Source organism: Podarcis melisellensis, assembly GCF_964234715.1.
Source record: "Podarcis melisellensis genome assembly, chromosome: 1".
Classification (NCBI taxonomy): Eukaryota; Metazoa; Chordata; class Lepidosauria; order Squamata; family Lacertidae; genus Podarcis; species Podarcis melisellensis.
Genome location: NC_138528.1, coordinates 83,307,942 through 83,328,034, shown reverse-complemented (window position 1 = coordinate 83,328,034; position 20,093 = coordinate 83,307,942). Strand labels below are relative to the sequence as shown.

Sequence of the window (20,093 nt, the reverse complement as noted above, 5' to 3'; positions counted from 1 at the left end):
AAATGCTGATCCCATCATCGCTCTCTCAACTGTCAAAATTCCCACCCACCACCCCAACCGTCATTCAGCACACGCTTCAGCTGCCCTCTCCCACTTGCCTTAACATTCTGTACCCCAAGCAGTCTCCTCCCGCCCCCTCACTTCCCTCCAAACACAAACGCCAAACATGGTTCATTAAAAGCTCTTTGGGTGGTTGAAGTGTTACCTAAACTCTTTCTTTCTTTCTTTCTTTCTTTCTTTCTTTCTTTCTTTCTTTCTTTCTTTCTTTCTTTCTTTCTTTCTTTCTTTCTTTCTTTCTTTCTTTCTTTCTTTCTTTCTTTCTTTCTTTCTTTCTTTCTTTCTTTCTTTCTTTCTTTGCAATGCATGCTCTGATAGTGAAGTCAGGAAGTCAGCTGGGGGAGATGAAGGTTTAGACTGAATTGTGCCTCCTCCTTCCTCTGCTCTTTAAAAGAAAGGAACAGGAATTTGAAAGTCTCCAGCAGCTTCCCGTTAGCAGGGGAGCAAACTCGATTTCTTGAATTTCAGTTCCATTGGGCCCTGTTGTCCCTCTGTCCCATCAGGCTGGCTTCATAAGGAGGTCCAGAGCAGTAGCAAGACCTCTTCCCTGAAGGTGAAGAAACGCTGGTTTGTGCTGACCAACACTGCCCTTGATTACTACAAATCGTCCGAGCGCACAGCCACCAAGCTCGGGACACTGGTGCTGAACAGCCTCTGCTCAGTGGTCCAGCCTGATGAAAGGGTCTTCAAAGAAACAGGTAAGGAAGGGGGAAAGGTGTTCTTTGTGTGCCACTGTGTCCTTCTCTGAGTGTTCGTTGCCATTCTTTACCATTTTGTGCACGGCTATGAATGTGTGGAATATCATTTTGGTCATTTGTAATAGGACACAGTCCTGGCAGACTATAGGGAGGGTCTGTATTTTGCATGTAGAGGGTCCCAGCTTCAATCCTCATTTCAAAGGATCCAGGATCAGCGCTTGGGAGAATCTGCCTGAGAGACCAGCTGCTAGTATTGGGATAGATGGGACCATGGTTGGACTTTGTATGATGCAGATCACATGTTCATATGCCTGTGTCTGTTCTGCATTCATTATTGGTAAGGCCCGAAGAGAATTTCTGGACTGACTCTGTTCATCCTATAAACCATAACATTTAATTTGCTGGTTTCTTTGGAGTGAAATAGCATTTGTGTCATGGGAATGATGGCACAGAGTGAGTCCTGTGGGGTTAAGTTGGTCTCCATGGGCCAAGCCAATCAAGTGCACAAAGGAATATCGGGCTTTCTGTAGACCCCTCTGGGTGCCATTGGCCAGTTTAGATCGCACGGCAACTGCATCATGTCATGAGCAGCTGATAGAGCGCAGTCAACATTGCCACCAGGATCTGGCCTCTGCCAGCTCACACTTTTCTCTCTCGCTGTATCATTTGCCATCTCAATTACTCCAAGATTGGGCAGCAGTTGCCTGTTTCTGTTTGTGCCTTCAGGCTACTGGAATATCACTGTGCATGGCAGAAAGCACTCGTACCGGCTCTATACAAAGCTGTTGAATGAAGCCATGCGCTGGGTCTCTGCCATCCAAGGAGTCATTGACAGCAAGGTTCCCATTGAAACACCCACACAGCAGCTGATTCGGGACATTAGAGTAAGTGCCTCTAATTCTTAATTGCACATGAGTATGAGGGCTGTGGTCTAAACCACTGAGCCTCTTGGGCTTGCCTATCGGAAGGTCGGCGGTTCAAATCCCCATGACGGGGCCAGCTCCTGTTGCTCAGTCCCTGCTCCTGCCCACCTAGCAGTTCGAAAGCACATCAAAGTGCAAGTAGATAAATAGGTACCACTCCGGTGGGAAGGTAAACAGCATTTCCGTGCGCAGCTCTGGTTTTGCCAGAAGCAGCTTAGTCATGCTGGCCACATGACCCGGAAGCTGTACGCCGCAACCCCAGAGTAAAGGGGTCCTTTACCTTTTTATAAGTTTTATATCCAGATTACTAGGATCTCTTTATATGCACAGGTTTAAGATATTAAGGCAAATGAGCTTTCCTTGCTCTCTTCATATACAACCTTTTAGGATTTGCTCGTGTCTGTGTAAATACCCAGGTATTTGAGCTTCCCTCCCATTATTTGCATCATTCTGCTCAGTTCAGAAGTGGAGATGCCCCTAAGCACTTTCCCTTTCTTCCTGCCCCTCTTCTAGGTATACAATTTCTCTCTGCACACACGTTGGAATAATCAAAAGCAAGAATGGAACATACACAAAGGACAGGGTCTATTAATTATTAAGTAGTAGGTCTGGATTCTGCAAAGGATTCTGGTAGAATCCCTCTCTCAGCGGGAATAGTGTGTTAAGGCACATTCATATGTGCAGGATAATCCAAAGGCTGCACATTTTTATGGGAGAGTCATAGCTCAGTGGTGGATCACATTGTTTGCATACAGAAGGTCCCTGGTACAATACCCGACATCTCCCATGAAAGAAGGATATCCAGTATCAGGGTTGAGGAAAACCTCTCAGACCTTGGAGGGCAGCTGCCGGTCAGAATAAAGAACACTGGCTGAACCAGTAGTTTGACTGTACAGAATGCAGGCAGCTTCATGTGTTTGTATCATAGGAATCCCTCCACTGAGCTACAAGGAAGCACCTCTTGTAATTTCCTCTCTGAAGTTTGCCGTTTGGCCCCCCCTTTTCAGGTAGACAGATGGAAATACATATACACTTGGTTAGTTCCCCTACACACACACACACACACACACACACACACACACGATTAAAATCGGCAGAAAGGTGTAGATGCACATTTTATTCAACAACAACTAAAAGCAATATTATGATCTGTCAGAACATGGTGTGTTTCTAAATATTCAGAATTCCTTTTGATGAGAGGGCTGTTGTTGGCCTGACATACTCTGGATATTTTGTGATATAAAGTGATCTCCAAATCCTTCTATGGACTTGGTTTGGCAGTTTCCCCTGTTTCTGACCACTTTGCCATTTTTGCAGTGCAAGGCCTTTAACTGTTGTTTTATCTCTTCTGTAATGGACTGGGAGCACTTCCATTTAATAGTGCAATTAGATAGTTGGAGGGAAAGAGAGAAGCCCTGTAAAGGTAACCTCTATTTGCCCACCCCTTCCTTTCAGGAGAACAGCATGAACCCTGAAGTGGTAGAACAGATCTACCGGAGGAATCCTATCCTGAGATACACCCAGCACCCCTTGCACTCACCGCTTCTACCACTGCCATATGGGGACGTTGGGGTCAACTGTGAGTGACTTGGTGGCTTTTGAGGATGCTATGTCAAGGGTTCAAAAGGAATATTTTTTAGAGGCTGGGAGGGGACTGTGGCAGAATCTTGCCAGGGTGAAGGTCATCCAGCTTTACAGTGCAACCCAGTATACACGTTTCCTCAAAAGTAGGTTCAACTTCAGTGCAACTTACTTCTTAGCTGAGTGTGCACAAGAATTCTGTGTACACTGACTCAGAAGTAAGTCTCAGTGGGTCCTACATCCTAATAAACATGCATAGAATTGCACTGTAAATCAGAGTTATTGTGTTGACTCCTGCTGAACTCTGATGTTTAAAAAAACACTGTAGAAGTGGGAAGATGCAGTGAACTTACCAGTGAAATGGAATTAACTAGCTGATATACAAAGAATTGTGCATTAAGAAAAGAGCAGAATCATAGCCCTATCATGTAACCATTTCTAATGCGGGGAACTGGATTGTCTCTCAAGTGACCTTTGGGTAGTGATAATTGTCAGAGGAGTTTCCTTTCTCCACTGGGTTGTGGGCATGAGCAAATGTGTTTCCTGGAGTGATGAACTACCAGCTGGCCAGTCCGTAGTTGGAGGACATACTGACTGCCTTCTCCCTGCCTTGTTGTTTGTGCCGCCTCCTCCCACTGCAGTGCAGCAAGAGAAAGGCTACAGCAGCCTCCAGGACGAAGCAATGAAGATCTTTAACTCCCTTCAGGAGATCGAGACAGTCTCGGACCCCATCCCCATTATCCAGGGCATTCTGCAGACCTGCCATGATCTCAGGCCCCTCCGGGACGAGGTGTACTGTCAGCTGATCAAGCAGACAAACCACGTGCCACAGCCCAACAGACCGGGGAACCTTCACCACTGGCAGCTGATGACCTGCATGAGCTGCACCTTCCTGCCCAGCAGAGGAATCCTCCGTTACCTCAAGTTCCACCTCAGAAGGTAAGAACCATCCTGGAGGAATTTCTCTGCAATTGTAGCTAGCTCCCTGACTCCAGAGAACTGAGGAATGCATTACATAGCACCAGTCGCTGCAGACATACAGAAACATAGGAAGGCTGCTTCATATTGAGTCAGCCCATCAGTCCGACCATCTCAGTATTATCTCCACTGAAGGGCAACAGCTCTCCAGGATTCAGTCCTAGCCAGAGTAGAACCAGGAACCTTCTGCATGCAAAACAGGAGGCCCTTTGCCTAATACTTGCATCCTTAGAGATCATTGCAGAGGCCACCCACCCCCAATTTACCTCCACCTTGCTTTGTGAAAACTCCAGTGCTTCCTGTACTACTGTCCCTCATACCTGCTTTCTACTCAGCAGCAGTGCCAAGCTGGTCCTGATATTTTTAGACAAAGGTGTAAATATTGGTCTCAGAGGCAGAAAACAGTAAATAACCTCTGTCCAAATGAATGAAATTTGCTTATATTGAGTGATACAACATCTTCATAGGCTGTAGGTAGCGCACAGCCTCTTGAGTTGGCTTGGCCTCGCTATACAAATGACACGGTTCTAGGTCAAAGTTTGTTTCATGAGAGAATGGCAATATGTTATTTATCTCTTCTCTCTCCTCACCCTCCCTCAACCAGAGTAAAAGATCTCTTCCCAGGCACTGAAATAGATCGCTATTCTCAGTTCATCACTGATTCACTGAAAAGAACCAAGAGCAGGGAGTTTGTCCCCTCCCAGGAGGAAATACAGGCCCTCATCACCCGGGAGGAAATGACCACCACCGTCTACTGCCACGGAGGAGGTTCCTGTCAAATTACCATCAATTCTCATACCAGTGCCGGAGAGGTAGGAACGAAGGCAGAATTTTCAAGGCAAAGATGTCCAGGGAAGAAGGGGCATTCAGCTTGCTTCAGATGGCCTCTACTAGCGGAAGTGGAGGGAATATATGTCTCTCTCTCTTAGTCCAGCCTGTTTGCATCTGTCTGAGAGGTTCCTTGTGCAACCAAATCCTTTGTAGAGTAACGTGGTCTCCCTCCTCCCTTTGTAGGTGGTAGAGAAGCTGATCCGGGGGTTGGCCATGGAAGATAGTCGGAACATGTTTGCCCTCTTTGAACGCAACAAGCATGTGGACAAGGCCATTGAGAGTCGGGTGATTGTAGCCGATGTTCTGGCCAAGTTTGAGAGGTAGGTGTCTCACAGGAATAATCCTCCTGTTTAGCATTGGGGGATCTGATACTTTCTAAACAAGAAGGCCTTCTGCCATGTTGCTAGTACTCTGAGACCTTATGGCAGGGTGCTATGGAGATGCTGTTTCAGAGACAGATGCTACGTGTAGACCAGCTCTTCTTAACCAACGAACCAGAAGGTAACCAGCTTCTTCCTCATCTTTCAGACTTGCTGGGTCCGTAGAAGAGGAGGATGAGGATGGGCACTGGCAGCTGTACTTTAAACTGTATTGTTTCTTGGATGTTGAAAACGTTCCTAAGGAAGGGGTGGAATTTGCTTTCATGTTTGAGCAGGTAAGTCTTCGCATGGGAGACAATAAGCAGGTGAGTGGCTGAGTGGGTGGCTGGCTCAAGCCAGGGTTGTGGAGAATTTGCCTGCAACAGCCCATTGCTATTAGGACACTGAGTTGTTCATCTTGACTTATAAGGCAATATACATAACTTAATTATAATTCCAAAGGGGTAAGCATAGGCATTGGGATGGTCTCTTGAAGCAAACAGCCTTTGGGGAAAAACATATTTTAGTTAGCTAGTTATTTGCCTGCTTATTAGTGTATCTACCTCCCAAGGTTGGTTACACCATACACCGTACAGTATTAAAATTCCAAAGTTTCAGAGAACAATAAAATAGCAAGTAACAACATTTATAGACCCACGAATAAAATTGCTCCTTCTGCTATTCACAGGCTCATGAAAGTCTCATTGATGGCCATTTCCCTGGTCCAGAGGAGACACTGCAGCACTTGGCTGCTCTGAGGCTGCAGTACCTCTATGGGGATATTTCCAAAATCTCCTGGTCCCTGGACAACATCTATCCAGTGAAGAGGCTGAAGTCCAAAATCCTGCAGTCCATGAAGAGTAGCGGTCCTAGCAGCCATGCTCTGGAGAAAAGGCGGACCAGCTTCCTGGAGGGCACTCTGAAGCGTAGCTTTAAGGCAGGCTCAGTGAAGAAGCAAAAGGTGGAAGAGGAGCAGATGATGGAGATGTGGGTGAAAGAGGAGCTGTCGGCAGCTCGGGCCAGCATAACAGAAAAGTGGTGCAAACTGCAGGGGCTGCTCCAGCAGCAAGCCATGGTGGCCTACATGAACATCATGAAGGAATGGTCGGGCTACGGCTCCACTGTCTTTGATGTGGAGGTGAGAGACACACAAGAAGCTTCAGTATTAATCCTCCTTCTTTGAAAGATGCTACAGGAGGATTATGTTTATTATCTCAGTTGCACTTAATAAGAACCTGCAAAGATGGTTCCATTTTATTACCCCCACTATTACAGATTGAGGATTGTGGGGGCGGGAATTGAGGTGCAAGCTAATCGATGAATTGCTGAAGAGCCAATGTGGGTGTAGCTAAGAGCATTGGGCTAGGAGGGAGGACACCCAGGTTCAAATCCTGGCTCAGTCACAGCTAAATTACCTCTCAGCATTGTTTGGAGAATAAAACAGGAAAGCAGGAGAACAGAGTAGTCAGACCTGAACTGTCTGGAAAGGCAGGATGTAAACACAATAAATAAATATTAGCTACCAAGCCTGTTCACGGTTGAGCTAAGATTTGGCAGATCCCATTAAAGAATGAAGTGGAAATCAAAATAAATAAATAAAATATTTTGGGTCTTACTTTGACACCATTTTTTAATTATTTGCTTTTGAGGTGGGAATCTTTACTAATTACTCGGGGGGTTCATTGGATGGGGGGGGGGGCAGGGAGAGGACTGGTTTTTGACCAGGGGCTTTCAGTCTTCGGTTCAGTCGTTCACTGCATGCTTTTCCCCCCAAGCAACACCTTCCCTTTGCTAACTCTTCTTGTTTCTTTCCTGCAGTGTAAGGAAGGTGGCTTTCCCAACGACCTCTGGTTAAGTGTCAGCACAGAGAATGTGTCGGTGTACAAACGGGGAGACCCCAAACCCCTAGAAACGTTCCAATATGAGCACATTGTCTTCTTTGGGGCTCCCCAGCCCAATACCTTCAAGCTGACAGTGGATGAGAGAGAGATGTACTTTGAAACCCCCCAGGTATGCTTCATGGAACACTAAGTTAGCCTGTTTTGTGAGTGACCACAAGCATTTTGTGCTGAGGCAGGACTGGGTGGGCAAAAAGCATAAGCCGAAAGGCTTCCTTTTTAAAGTATGTTGCAAGGGTGGGGAACAATTTTAGCTCCCCAGATTGGCCACATGGGTCAGATTTGAGAGGTGGGTGGGGCTTAGGAATCACCAGTCACAAAGCTGGCAAAGAATTTCTCCCTCCTGTTCCCTGAGCAAAGGAGGGTGGGGGGAGCAAGGAAGAAGCCTGCATTTGACAGATTTTTTGGGCTGCCTGTGCCTGTTCCTTGAGCGGAATTTAAACCCCCCACGTGCAAGCGGGGGTTGAATTCTGCTCAGGGAACAGGTATGCACAGCCAAAGAAATGCAGGCTTCTTTCTTGCGTTTCCCAAAGTGATAGTAGCAGGAGGGGTTGGGAGAAAGCACAGGGATACAGAAGACCCTTCGCAAGTCCCCATTCCAGTTATATTCCATTGGCTTCTGGCCACCATCAGAAATTGCTGCTATATAACTGCTCAGTGATCCTGACCGTCCCCTCTTATCTTATTAGGTGGGAGAGATCATTAAAATCATGAAAGCCTACATCAACATGATTGTGAAGAAATGTTGTAGCATCAAATCGGCCACCAGCCTGGACAGTCGTGCGAGTATCTGGACGAGGTGATGAGGCCTGTGGCACTGCACTGAGCCCTTGAGGAAAGATACACACTGTGTTCCAGCCAGATTTGTAGCAAAAATCCTTTTTTGTAAGAAGGAGAAAACATCTCCCTTTTTTCCTTTGCTTTGAGAGAAGGAAAAAGGGACTGATGCTGAGCACCCACAGCTGCAGGGCTTGCTCTTTAACCAAAACCACAACCCCGACTACTCTGGCTAGCTACTCAAGGCAGCTGGAGGCCAGGCTCCCGCTGGCCTCACTCTTGGAGCAAAGACCTTACTGCAGATGCAAAGTGAGACCACCAGAAGCAAATGTGGCTACCTTTCTTGAAGAGATTGAGGCGCGGAAATATTTTGTGCAATAAAAGCAGCAGGTGGGTGGGTGGGGAGTCTCAATGTTGTGGTGTGATGCACCAAGCAAGATTCCCGCATGCGCAAGAGATAGAGGCTCCAGTTAATTTGGCAGCCAAGCTCTCCAATGGTAAAGACTAAACTAACCCTTTGGGGGGCTGATGTTCGCTCAGGGATGAGCTGCTACTACTGAATATAGTATTGGGAGCCTCTCTGCTGCGTGGAGGGGCGGGTTGTGTTGTGTTATCAGTATTACCATCCCCAGAGGTTTAAGGTTTAATTACTTCCAAATCACAGAGTTTTCAAAGCTACAATTTATTAAAAGGCCACCACTCTGTTTGATGTTAGCGGAGATCTTCACAGAGGCTTGTGACTCTCGAAGCAGGATCCTTATGGAAACCACCAGCTGTGTGTAAAACAACACATATTTCTTTTGGTGCTGTTCTTCCAAGCCCTTTGGAGAGGAGTTATTTCTCATGGTGCATGTTTGGAGAGTTTGCCACTTGGTAGTATAAAAAAACCCATTTCTCTGATGAGTCCAGGGGGTGAGATTTGTGGATAGATCTACGTGTATCCAGTTGCAAGGAGAACAGTCCCTTTTCCCTAATCACTTTGATGCTGCTTTCCCTTCCTTCCTGGAGTTTGGGCTGCTTTTATTCCTTATCCTTTTCCATAGGCTAGTTTTTATGCCACACAAAGCCTTGGGAGGCTACAGATAGTAAAACAGACTAAATGAATGGATTTTGAGAAGGTAAGAGGAGGGAGCTGGCTGCGAAGGCGGCAGAGAGAAAAACCAGCTAGAGTCAAGGTAACTGAGAACACAGAAGGCTGAAGGAATCATCTGTGCTTGATGAGGTAGGGAAGGAACGGGGCACAGGGAGGAGTCAGATGAGGTGGCTGTACATCTCTGAATCCCCACCTGTCGGAGGACTTGCTCCATTCTCTCCTGAAACCCTCCAGCATGCCAGCCTGGGAAGAATGGGTTTATCCTGTAAGCTGCTGAAGCCCTAGGGCAGGGATGGGGAATCTGTGACCCTCCAGATATTCGTGGGCTACACTTTCCTTCATCCCTGTCCATGGGCTGTTCTAGCGGGAGCTTATGGAGGGGTTATGGAGACCAACAAGTTCCACTAGGCTAAGTGCCACATTGGTCCATTGTGGTTGCTTAGAAAGGCCATGTACATAAGCCCTCCAAAGTTAATAGCTTGCCGTGGGTTGGCAGATGACAAATGAAAGGCAGTTAATGCAAAATATGTCTCTTTATCCTGCTTCTGCTAGCAGTAGGAAAGGGGTAAAGAGGTGGATAAAGTATTGCAATCCAGTCCCCAAAGGGTTCAAATCTTACTCTGCCCACCTCCTGCCTTCTGAGACATCTTTGGCCATTACCCAGGTATTTGTAAGCATCTTTTCATAGCCTATGGGGCTAGGGACTTAATTTTTTAAAAAGAAAAATACAGCCAAGATTCTCAGGATCCTGAATTCTTTGTCTACTATCCATTTCTACGTTTGTGTAATATGAGGGGAATTATATTCAACTATGCCTTCCTCTCTAAGCACAAAGGCAGCATTTTTCCCTATTCCAGGCTATTTTGGGGTTTTCCACTTTCTTTTTCAGCTAGGTAAATCAAGCTGCCAATCTGCTCTGACCTACCAAGGTTGAATTTCAAATCTCTTGTCCAGTCCACTCAGTAAAACCCAAAGAATCTGGAACTTTTCCTCTACAAAGGATTGTCCAATCAGGGATCTCGTTTCCACACTCCCATCCCTTTGTCCCGGGGAATGCAAATAAAGTAAGTCACACCTGTCTGAAGAAGCCATCCAGTGATGTAATTATAATTGCTTTCTTTTTTATTGAAGCGAAAACACAAAAGCCACAGTTCAGGGTTTAGCAGCCACCTCTTTTTTCCTGTAAGGTGCCCACCCAAATATCCTGTGCATGTTATATAGTTACATCAGCAAGGCTGGACAGACTGTCTCACCATTCTGTAGTTTTGAAAGAGAAACATTGCCTTAAGACACCAGACTGAGTCACATTAAGAGTTCTTACCTCTTTGTTTTGGCCCTCACCAGGTTGCAGAGTGGAACAAAGACGACTAGTGAACTTGATATTCCCTGTTTGGTCTGATACATACTAGAACCTTCTTAGTACACCTTCCTGCTCCCCAGTCCTTAGCCCTGAACTACTGCTCTGTCCTGGTTCATGGGTTGCTGCAGGCAGCTTAAACCCAATTAGAAGTATAACTTCCATTAATTCTATTGCAGATTTCCTTCTGCTCTTTTTGTTTTGTTTAATTTGTAACTGGCTTTACAAGATGGAAGTTTAATAAATTATTGGATTGGAATTGTTTTTCTTTGTTTCAGTACCTCACTCACAGGCTCACAAGACATTTTTTTGTAGAATTCTTTCCCATTTTTTATTTTTTTCAAATTCCTTGGATTGTTTGTAACAGTCCATGCACGGGTGGAATGAACTTGCATAGCAGAACTCCATCTTCATCTCCTTCCCCCTGCAGTCTTCCCACAGTTTTAGGAACCATAGGGGCTGCAGAGGTGAGGAAAACAAGGTGGAAGTCCTGTTGTGCAAGCAGATGTAAACTTTCACAACAGTGAGTTCTGTCAATTATTAGTAACAGACGACTAAAAAATAATAATAATTGAGCAGAAAAACTTGCTTATGGGTATCCAGCCCATGGGCTAAAGCTTTTCATATTTCAGAAGTGTCCTATTCCTTCCTGGGCTGCTTTATAAAATTTCTATCCCATCACTGAGGGGAGGGATTAGGCTACAAAAAGTCAACTGAACAGGGTACAATAATTTTACTTACAAGGCTGTGCCTGGGTTGATTTCCTGCGCCAACTCCTTGTTCAAGCCACTGAACAGGAGAGTAGGTATGCAGATGTTTCAACTTTCCTTTATACCAAATTACTTGTTTTCATTCTTGGAAGAAAAAGTTGCAATTTTCCTTACTGACGGCAATTCAGAGGTAAACGGGGGTCTAGACTAAGCACACCCGTTTTCAATCCTCTGGCTTCTTTTCTAGTTTCCACCAGGACCCAAAGATGCCAGAACTGTCACCAAATTGCTTTTGAATATGTTTTTTATATAAACAAATACCATACACTTGAACCTGCAATATAGAAACACAATGATTTTTAAAATTTATTTCCCAAAGATTCTGTGTTAGCCAGGCTTGTCTTCTGCGACTGATTTGCACTAGCAGTACAGAGACTTTGATAGGTGTAGCATAAGACTCAAAGCTGACCAACAAAGCCCTACCTCCTCCAAATATAGATATGGTCCAGAAAAAAGCAGTAGCTCAAAGACAGGCAACATACATAATCTAACCATTAAAAAACATAAGCAAAAACGTTTTCTTGCAGTACTTTGTGGTAGAGAGGAAACTTTATTGTACAACTCTGAATTCTACTGGTGGTTATTTAGATGACCATTACTGAGCACAATCTACTGCCAAGTTCCCCAGTGTAAGAGCCGCTGAACTGAATGGGAGCTGCACAGAAATAATAGATTGTGCCAACTGTGGCGTTCGATCCCACATTCTCTGTTCACCCACTTTATCCCTAGGGCATGTGCTAGGCTAAATATACACTGGGTAGCAAATTTTAAAGCCACAGAAGGATGAACAAAGTGTTCCTTTCTGCTTGGTTCATGACATTTCAATTTTGATTTGGTATGGTGTTTGGATGATATCCCATTTTCTCTGAAAGTGCATGTAATATCAGAACAATGGGCTGCCCTCTGGAGTAGAAGTTGGAGTGTACAGGCACACAGTACTTTGAAAAAGCAAGGTGCCTTTTCCCTATGGGACACCTTGACAGCTACAGGTTTTAATCCAGCTATACAGACCGTGCTATGCACACTGGTGCTGAAAACAGTCTGGAGGGGGGTCTGCACTGTGTACAGATGTATACTAAAGAGAGACAGCACAGACCAACAAAACAGAATAAACTGATTTGAAAGGAAAGGTAACTGGGAAGATGTAAAAAAAATTAAATCATACATTCTTATTGGCTCTGTAGATGTATTTGGTAGGAACACAAGTAATCCAATTTGAACTGGGTAGGTGAATGGTATCTCCCACTTTTAGGGCCAGTTTCACAGTCCAGGCAAAGACTGCAATCACACTCGCCATACAACAGGGATTCAAGGCATTACAAGAGCCCATTGTCCTGACATTGCTCAGGTATGAACTCCACTGATTCTGTACCCAAGATTGGCAATCCAAGCACAAAACCCATTCTAACAAGCAAATAACCTTGGTGGGTTGGGGCAAAGATCCTTCCTCACGGAAGAACGCCCTGAACAAGTGTTCTTTGCATCCTAAGTCTTTCAGTGAATCTGACTGTCTTTGATTCAGTTTCTGAAATAATTAAAGGGAAATAGCTGCTTATGACGGCATGTCCACCCATCATCTTTTCCCACACAGAAGGAAGGGGAAAACACTCTGAGCCTTTGACATGATCCCTTACTGTTGGCTGCTGCTATACTCACAGGGAAAGTTGGTGCTTATGAGGCACTGCCCTCCTGGTGTGCCCTTGGCCTTAGGTAAGTCACTGGCGCCAACAATTACCTGTGCTACTTGATGTGGCTTAGCCGTTTCAGAAGGTGGCAACAGTCACCCTTAATCAAAGTCACCCTTGGAGTTTCAGAATATGCTGCACAGTATATTGCTCGAATCTATACATTCTAGCAGGGGCTGGTTGGCTGGCCTCACCTTTTGCTATTGCTCCCAAGCCCTACCTCTCAGAGAAGGGAGGAAGGACTGAGGCCTGTTGCTGTGCTGCATCAGTTTGGAATATTTGCTATTGGAGGCATCAAGAAACAACATGCACAAGACTCCTCTCTCTCAGTCATGTACTAAAGGCCCAAAGAAATGAAGAGTTCTTCATTTTAGCAGATTTGTTTTTGAAAGTGCCTCTTCCTCCAACCAGCTACAAAGCACCAGGAACAACAAGGAATGTTGACAGCAGCCATTACATCAAGTAACAGGGAAGCTGGCATTCGGCAGAGCCTCCTAGATTGCAAAGCAGCACAGGGCACCACATGTCTATGGTTGACCTATCACACCACAACACACTTTAACTAAAGAAGCCAAGGGTTTCCAACACAACAACCACAATGCAGTAGGTGCAGTCTCTCTTTTTCCTTTAAAAAGACCTGCTGTATGGAGCATCCAATGGTTTGGTTCCTTCTTACTCAGCAGTACACCACTTAAGGTTCCCTTGCAAAGGGAGATGTATTTGGATCCTGGGGCATCATCCCACACAGCCAGAAAAGGGCAACCTCACCTGCACACTAGCCAGGATGGACTGAGTACAAGCGCAAACACATGCACTACTGCACACAGAGGGCATGGCAAGGAGGAATGGCACTCAAAGGGAGAACTGATCACCTTCATGCAACTCTCATCATAAATGGCCCATTCAGCCTTGGCCCACAACACAAAGCATACCTCACAGTATCTCCTGGCAGCTCTCACACAAGCTAAGTTTCTCTCTTCATGAGCAACACAGGAAAAGGCACTGTGTGCAATGGAACAGGGTAAAGGGTCACTTGGAGGGATAACATAAGAGGCTCACACCTAATCTGGCAGACACATTCCTCTTTGGCCTGGGAAATCAGAAAGCCTTCCCTTCTCTCTCCCTCTTCCCTTTGGCAAATACTGCTATTTGCACAGAGGCAACATACTTTGCTGACAAGAAAGGGCGGCTTCCCCAATATGTGTGCAAAGGGGAGGGCCGCACTAGCCCTGAGCCAAGGAGTCTCATGGTCCATTGGCGCTGCCTGGCCCTAGAGCGCCGACAGCAAAGCCTCAGCTGTCCCGAGTGGGACAGCAGCAGGCGGCATGGTGGCTACTGGGAGAATATGCCTTTGAAACGGATCTTGTCCTCGTCTTCTTTCTGACGTAAGCGGGTCTCCAGGCTACGCAGCTCCCGGGCAACCACAGGGCCCAACGACGGATCCAGCTGCAAGACCTTGGCAAAGTCAGCCTGCGCTTCGGTTGCATTCCAAACAGCAGCATGGGCCTTGGCTCGCTTGAAGTAGGCTTTGACGTTATCTGCGGGGAGAGCCAGCACCTGAGTAATGCAGGCAGGCTCCGTACACTCTGACCAGGCCCACCCAGTGGTCTATTCCACTTTCAACCAGGGCACAATACGAAGCTCCCCCCTCAACCCCAGTTACATGCAAGGACTCTCTTATTTATTTAAAATGACACATATCACACCTTTTCCCCTAGGTGGTGCACCAGGGTTCTCCCCTTCTCATTTTATCTTCACAACCCTGTGAGGTTGGATAGGCTAGGAGACAGTGACTAGCATAGCACAAGGTCACCCAGTGAGCTTCATGTCTGAGAGATTTGCACCCTGGTCTCCCAGGTCCTAGTCCAACACGTTAACCACTATACCAGGCAGGCTCTCTAAAACCACAGTAGGTCGCCTCTGCCCCCACATGCAGTCCCTCACAACACAAAGTTAGATTAATCAAATCCCACAACTCCCTATTTTCAGAGCTGCTTCCCAGTCCCCACTAGGGCATGGTGTGGCCAGCCAAATGCCTTACCTTCATACTTGTTGAGAATAGAGGAGCAGTGATCCAGCACCTCGTAATACTCCTCGTTCAACAGCTTACACTGGCAGTAATTCAGCAGCAAAGGGGTGATTTGTTGGTCCAGCTGGATCCAGTCTGGGGATCCGGGCTGCTCCTGGGGTACAGGACAAGGAAAGGAGTGTGAGGCACAGCTGGAGGATTTCAAAGGTTCCCCTACATATGAGAACAGAGGTGCTATGATGGCTGGGCAGCACAACCAAGGGCCCTGTTGACTGAAAAGGAGTGGCCTCCTGGAAGCTCTGCCATTAGAGCAGACCTTATGGAGTGAAAGACGGGAGGAACTGCGCAGGAAGCAGGGCTGCCCTTTATGCGGTGCCAATCCTGCTTATCAATCCACAACTCACATCTGCCTCTGCAGCATGATGCAAGGGAGGTTGGATCCCTGCTACATTCGGAGCTGACACACCCACCCTCTTAACACAAATGTGTAGACAAAAGTGAAGCTGCACTAGGGTGTGAGGAAGACGCGCCTTCAGTCACCTTCATCTGCAGGTTCTTGAGGCAAGCGATGGCATCATAGTACTTGGCAGCTGCCTCCTGCACTTTGCCTTCCTTGTAGAGCTCATTGCCTTCCTGGTGGATCAGGGGCACGGCCTTCACTTTCTCGTCATCTGACATGGCCCAAGGATCTTGCCGGTATGTGCCAGGAACTTCCACCTAAGCAAGGCACAAAGGCAGCAGGCTGGGTTAGATAGCGGGGGCAATGTGAGCACTGTAAGAGCCCATCTGACTGTGTGCCTTCTGCATCCCAGGGCACAGGTAAGAAAAAAACACGTCTTTGATGAGATTTATGAAACTGGGGGGAAGTGAAATAATAGGAGGGTTCTCAGTAGGCAGCTGCTGCTTCATCCCTGTGTGGTACCTTTAAAAAGCTAGCAAAATTATCTCATGGACTTAGCCAAGAAAATAAAAGCAGAGACCAAGACAGATCTGTTGGGAATCAGCTTTCTCCTCCCTTCTTGCACATCCATACACCCACATACAGGAGAAACTCCCAAATACACAAGAGAGCCATCACTCTCCTGATTCTGACTGTCCCAGAGGACCTCACCTTTCCTTCCCCTCACCTTGAGCATCTCAATGGCAAAGATGAGGGGCTGGGGGTTCTGCTGCAGCTCATCGAGGTCTGGGTAACCCAGGGAGTGATGCTCATGCATCTGAGCAATGCCACAGCAATGCCGTTGTCCCTCCAGTGGATCCTTCCCAGCCGCAATGTTCCTCAAGCTCTTTGACACCATTGGGTACAAGACCACATGCTGGAGAGAAAGAAAGAAAAGATCAGGCATAGTCCTTCTTGCTAGGAGAGTAGAACCTCTCCCAGGGAATACCATCAGCCCCAAAGATATGAGATAAAATTTTGTGCACATGCTGAAATGGTGTATTGTCTCTCCAAAAAGAACAAATCTGGCATTCCATCACCTGTGCCAGATCCAAATACTTAGTTGTGAGTTGTGGAAGGAGAATCCTGAAAGCTGCAGCCAAGGAAACTCCAATTCTGCACCAAGAAAGCATAAGGATGTGTTAGGGAAACTACAGATGCCAGGGCTAGGGAAGAGACCTCTCCTTGCCTGGTATGTCTAAGCCACTTCCCACACTAGACCAAGCTAGCTTGCTGCAGAAGTGGGGGCTCTGGGTTCAACTTAAAAACAGGTATATAGAAAGAAGAGTACCTGGATGCCAAGATCCAAGTCTGAGGGAAGTACTGTTTAGTGAGAGAACCCCAGCAGATTTAAAATAGCAAAATATACAGCAAAATAAAGTGTGGAAATATAAGTTGTTAGACCTTCATAATACACCCTTCCAAGCTCCTTCCAAAGTTTTCTTCCTCCCCTAACACAGAAAAAGACCACACATTGGGTAAGTTAAAAATGGTTTACTGACTTCGAATGGCTTCATAAAGTTGCACAGACACTAAAAGTTGGCTAAGTTACAAAGTGGTTAAAGTTTCTAAATGATTGGTCTAGGAACTCAAAAGAGTGGTTTGTGAGAGCCATGCTGAGCTTCTCAGGTAGATGTGCCTGGAGGTTAGTACAATAGGATTGATGCCTTCAGGGGAAGTGACCTAACTAAGCCTGGCAGGACAGCTTATTCTGTGGCATTAACCCCTTCATGCATTAATTAAGACTTAAGAATGTTGGTTCTATGATAGCTCAGTTGGTAGAGGAGGAGACTCTTAATCTCACGGTCATGGGTTTGAGCCCCACTTCCTGCATTGCAGGGCATTGGACTAGATGACCCTCATGGTCCCTTCCAACTCAACAATTCTATGAGGCTGATCATCCCACAAGGATTACCTTTGTGTCACACAAGAACTCAGCCATCTCTCCCTCTCTCATGGTGTGCAGGATAGTCTCCCAAACGGGCAGCTTGAATTTCTTGCCAATGATGAGCTCCATGGGCTTCCCTCGGGTACGGCTGTCATCCAAGACTCGCTGGTCCGGACTGCAAAGCAGTGTGCGGTAGTGGAAGGTCACCTGAAGAGAAGGGGAAGCAGAGTGGTTGGATCAAGGGACTGGCGTGGTATCACACCAACTTCTAATATGACGAATAAAGCTAATAACACAGTACATTGCCCTCACTGTATACAAGTGAAAGAGTTAGTGTAATCAAGCTCAGAACAGAGTTTGTAGAAATTTCAGCTTATTAGCTGATCCATCCCATGCACTGTAGGAACTGGACCTTTAACATGGTGGTACCTACCCTATGAAGCTCCATTTCATGGCATCAAGCAGACACCAACTCTTTCATCTTTTCGGTGCCTATCAAATAACCTTCATTTTCTACAATAAGCTTTTCAAGTGGCATTCCACCACACACACCCCGTCTGTATCTGTCCTTGACATGTACACACACACACACACACACAAACAAATGGATGTTGCTAAATCACTTTGGGATTTTATATGGGAAGCATTAAATAAATACAAATTTGATTCTCAACATCCATTTAAATAACTGGTCAAATCAACCAGCAAATAGATATAGAAAGTCCTAGCCCAGGGTTTTAAATAAGCCCAGAAAAGTGACCTAGCCTACAAAAATGTTTAGTAGCCAGCTGGGAGCTGGCAAAGAAAGACTGTAGAGTTGTAGTACCAAGCCGGATGCAGACGAACAGAGCACTCCATTCCCTCCTCTGCTAGCCCATTCACTCACCTACATGCAAGTCCTGGCCACCCATGGCTACGACTTAAACGCAAGCCTGTACCAGCCCACTAACCAAACCATACTGCTATGCAGGTGGATTGAGCAGCAGGTCTCACAAGCTACTGGGCCAGAAGAAACTGTTATTCATGAAGCTGTAGGAAATGATAATAAATGTCTCTGTCCCCCAAATTCTCAGGCAGAGAATAAAGGGGGGAGGAGTTTACTGCATTAGGAAGTGTAAATGCAGGAAGGGGCTTCAGCGTCTTATAAACACAGATCTGCTACTAGCTGAAGATGGCTTAGGTGACTTTTATCCCAGGAAGCTACTTTATAGCAGATCAGACTATTTGCCCCCTAGTTTAGGGTTGCGTGCTCTGACTAGCAGCAGCTGCTCAACAGGGTCTCGGGAAGAGGAGGCCCTTTCCTCTCCCTTCCTATCTGTTCCTTTTAATTGGAGATGCCTGGTGCAGAACCTGTATACAAAGCACCTGATCTGCTACTCACCTATGGCCCTTCTTAAAGGAATAAAGGTTTCTCTCACACATACTAGGACTGGGAGAAGCAACACATGTCAAGTGTCTTCACTATCCAATTACGCAGATTAATCTGTAAACTGTTTACCGATAGCACAGGTGTGGCTTTATCCTATTTTAATGCGCATATTCAGTTTACAAGCACCAAATCTGTTCTCATTGCAAATATGATCCTGTTTTGAAGGTTGAGGCAGGGTCCTCTGATCGGCAAGCCCTAGGCTCTGCGGTTTAGACCACAGCGCCACCCGCGTCCCCCAAGCAGTGTATACATTTTATTAAATAAATAAGACACCCCCCCCACATACACACACATACTTCCTTCCCGTCACATATTCGAAGTGGACTTGGAAGCACAGCTTGCAAAATGCACATTTATGGGCGAGGTGGGGGAAGAATCCCTCCATCTCGAAGGCAGGCACGAATCAGCCTCGAGTTAGCAAAATTCTAGATGTATAAAGCGTGGGTAACAAACTCAACTCGCAAACCCCGCACCCCACTATCTTCACCGCGCACGCGTATTTTAGCCTCGTCGTGCGTCATCGCCGCTCGCTTGCGCATGCGCGTTCCTCCGGCCTCGTTCCGTTATTTGCCTCAGCCCTGAGAAACCGTCCTCTCTCACCTTGGTACCATCTTGGTAATCTGGTTGGGGCCCTCGGCCTTCCTGCACCAACCGCTTCTGGATGCCATCCGCCCGGAGCTGCTCGACCTGGTCCGCCATGATGGCTCCTCGCCCGAGTTTTGCTTCGAGGCAACCTTCGTGCGTCTCCGTAGCCTACGGATGAGCCGCCGAAGATCCCTTCGGCGGATGCCGGATGTCGTCGGTTATTTCCGTATCCGGCTTCGGACGCGGCTGGCGGCAGCCGAAGTCTTTCGGAAGGACTCGGGCTCAGCCTCGGCCGGCTATACTTATTGTAAACAAAGGGGCGGGCGGCGCTGCTGCCTTGCGCGGATCTGGGCTCTCAACTCCTGTCCCAAGTAGCGTCCTGAGCCCAGTCTGCGCCTGCGCGTTTTTCTTTGCGCGCCTGTTGCGTCTCCCTAGTCTGCGGGGGAGCTCCTTGCCTTCGTACAGGAGCTACTGAGTCTGCAGATAACGTAGTAGTTATTGCATACTGCTAATCATGTCACCAACATGAAAAGTTTGGAAAGCTCTGCCCTAGTAATTGCACTTCGTATTGCATCTTTACAATGCAATCCTATATGCTCCATTGAGTTCAATGGAAATGACTCCCAGGTACGTGTGCCGAGGCTTTGTCAATTTCCTCATGATAGCTAGATTGCAAATAAAAGGGTGTGATTAAATTATGAGTGTCTGAGTGATTA

At 46.6% G+C, this 20,093-nt stretch overlaps 2 protein-coding genes across 2 annotated transcripts in view; one reads left to right on the top strand and one right to left on the bottom strand.

The window, feature by feature from the left end:
* Positions 1 to 10,811, top strand: part of LOC309368030 (unconventional myosin-X-like) — a 75,308-nt gene extending 64,497 nt beyond the window's left edge. Inside the window, exons 32-41 of the mRNA XM_081907789.1 lie at positions 561 to 755; positions 1,482 to 1,639; positions 3,134 to 3,257; positions 3,901 to 4,198; positions 4,842 to 5,049; positions 5,252 to 5,388; positions 5,597 to 5,723; positions 6,116 to 6,565; positions 7,246 to 7,437; positions 8,015 to 10,811. Coding sequence (XP_081763915.1) covers positions 561 to 755; positions 1,482 to 1,639; positions 3,134 to 3,257; positions 3,901 to 4,198; positions 4,842 to 5,049; positions 5,252 to 5,388; positions 5,597 to 5,723; positions 6,116 to 6,565; positions 7,246 to 7,437; positions 8,015 to 8,128 — 2,003 coding nt within the window. The 3' untranslated portion in view covers positions 8,129 to 10,811. The remainder of the gene's footprint in view (positions 1 to 560; positions 756 to 1,481; positions 1,640 to 3,133; positions 3,258 to 3,900; positions 4,199 to 4,841; positions 5,050 to 5,251; positions 5,389 to 5,596; positions 5,724 to 6,115; positions 6,566 to 7,245; positions 7,438 to 8,014) is intronic.
* On the bottom strand, positions 10,297 to 19,670 carry AIP (AHR interacting HSP90 co-chaperone). Its single transcript, XM_081907798.1, has 6 exons — positions 19,393 to 19,670; positions 17,391 to 17,570; positions 16,164 to 16,352; positions 15,577 to 15,753; positions 15,049 to 15,190; positions 10,297 to 14,545 (listed from the first exon to the last, which is right to left on the bottom strand). The coding sequence occupies exons 1-6, from the start codon at positions 19,489 to 19,491 to the stop codon at positions 14,340 to 14,342; spliced, it is 993 nt and encodes a 330-aa protein (XP_081763924.1). The 5' UTR covers positions 19,492 to 19,670; the 3' UTR covers positions 10,297 to 14,339.
* Between the last annotated feature and the right edge of the window lie 423 nt (positions 19,671 to 20,093).

Excerpts from the sequence above, each read along its gene's own strand:
- AIP (XM_081907798.1), bottom strand. The coding sequence starts at position 19,491 with ATGGCGGACCAGGTCGAGCAGCTCCGGGCGGATGGCATCCAGAAGCGG. Across the intron at positions 16,353-17,390 it reads AGTTCTTGTGTGACACAAAG|CATGTGGTCTTGTACCCAAT; the intron begins GTAATCCTTGTG and ends CTTTCTCTCCAG. Across the intron at positions 15,191-15,576 it reads TCAAGAACCTGCAGATGAAG|GAGCAGCCCGGATCCCCAGA; the intron begins GTGACTGAAGGC and ends CCTGTACCCCAG.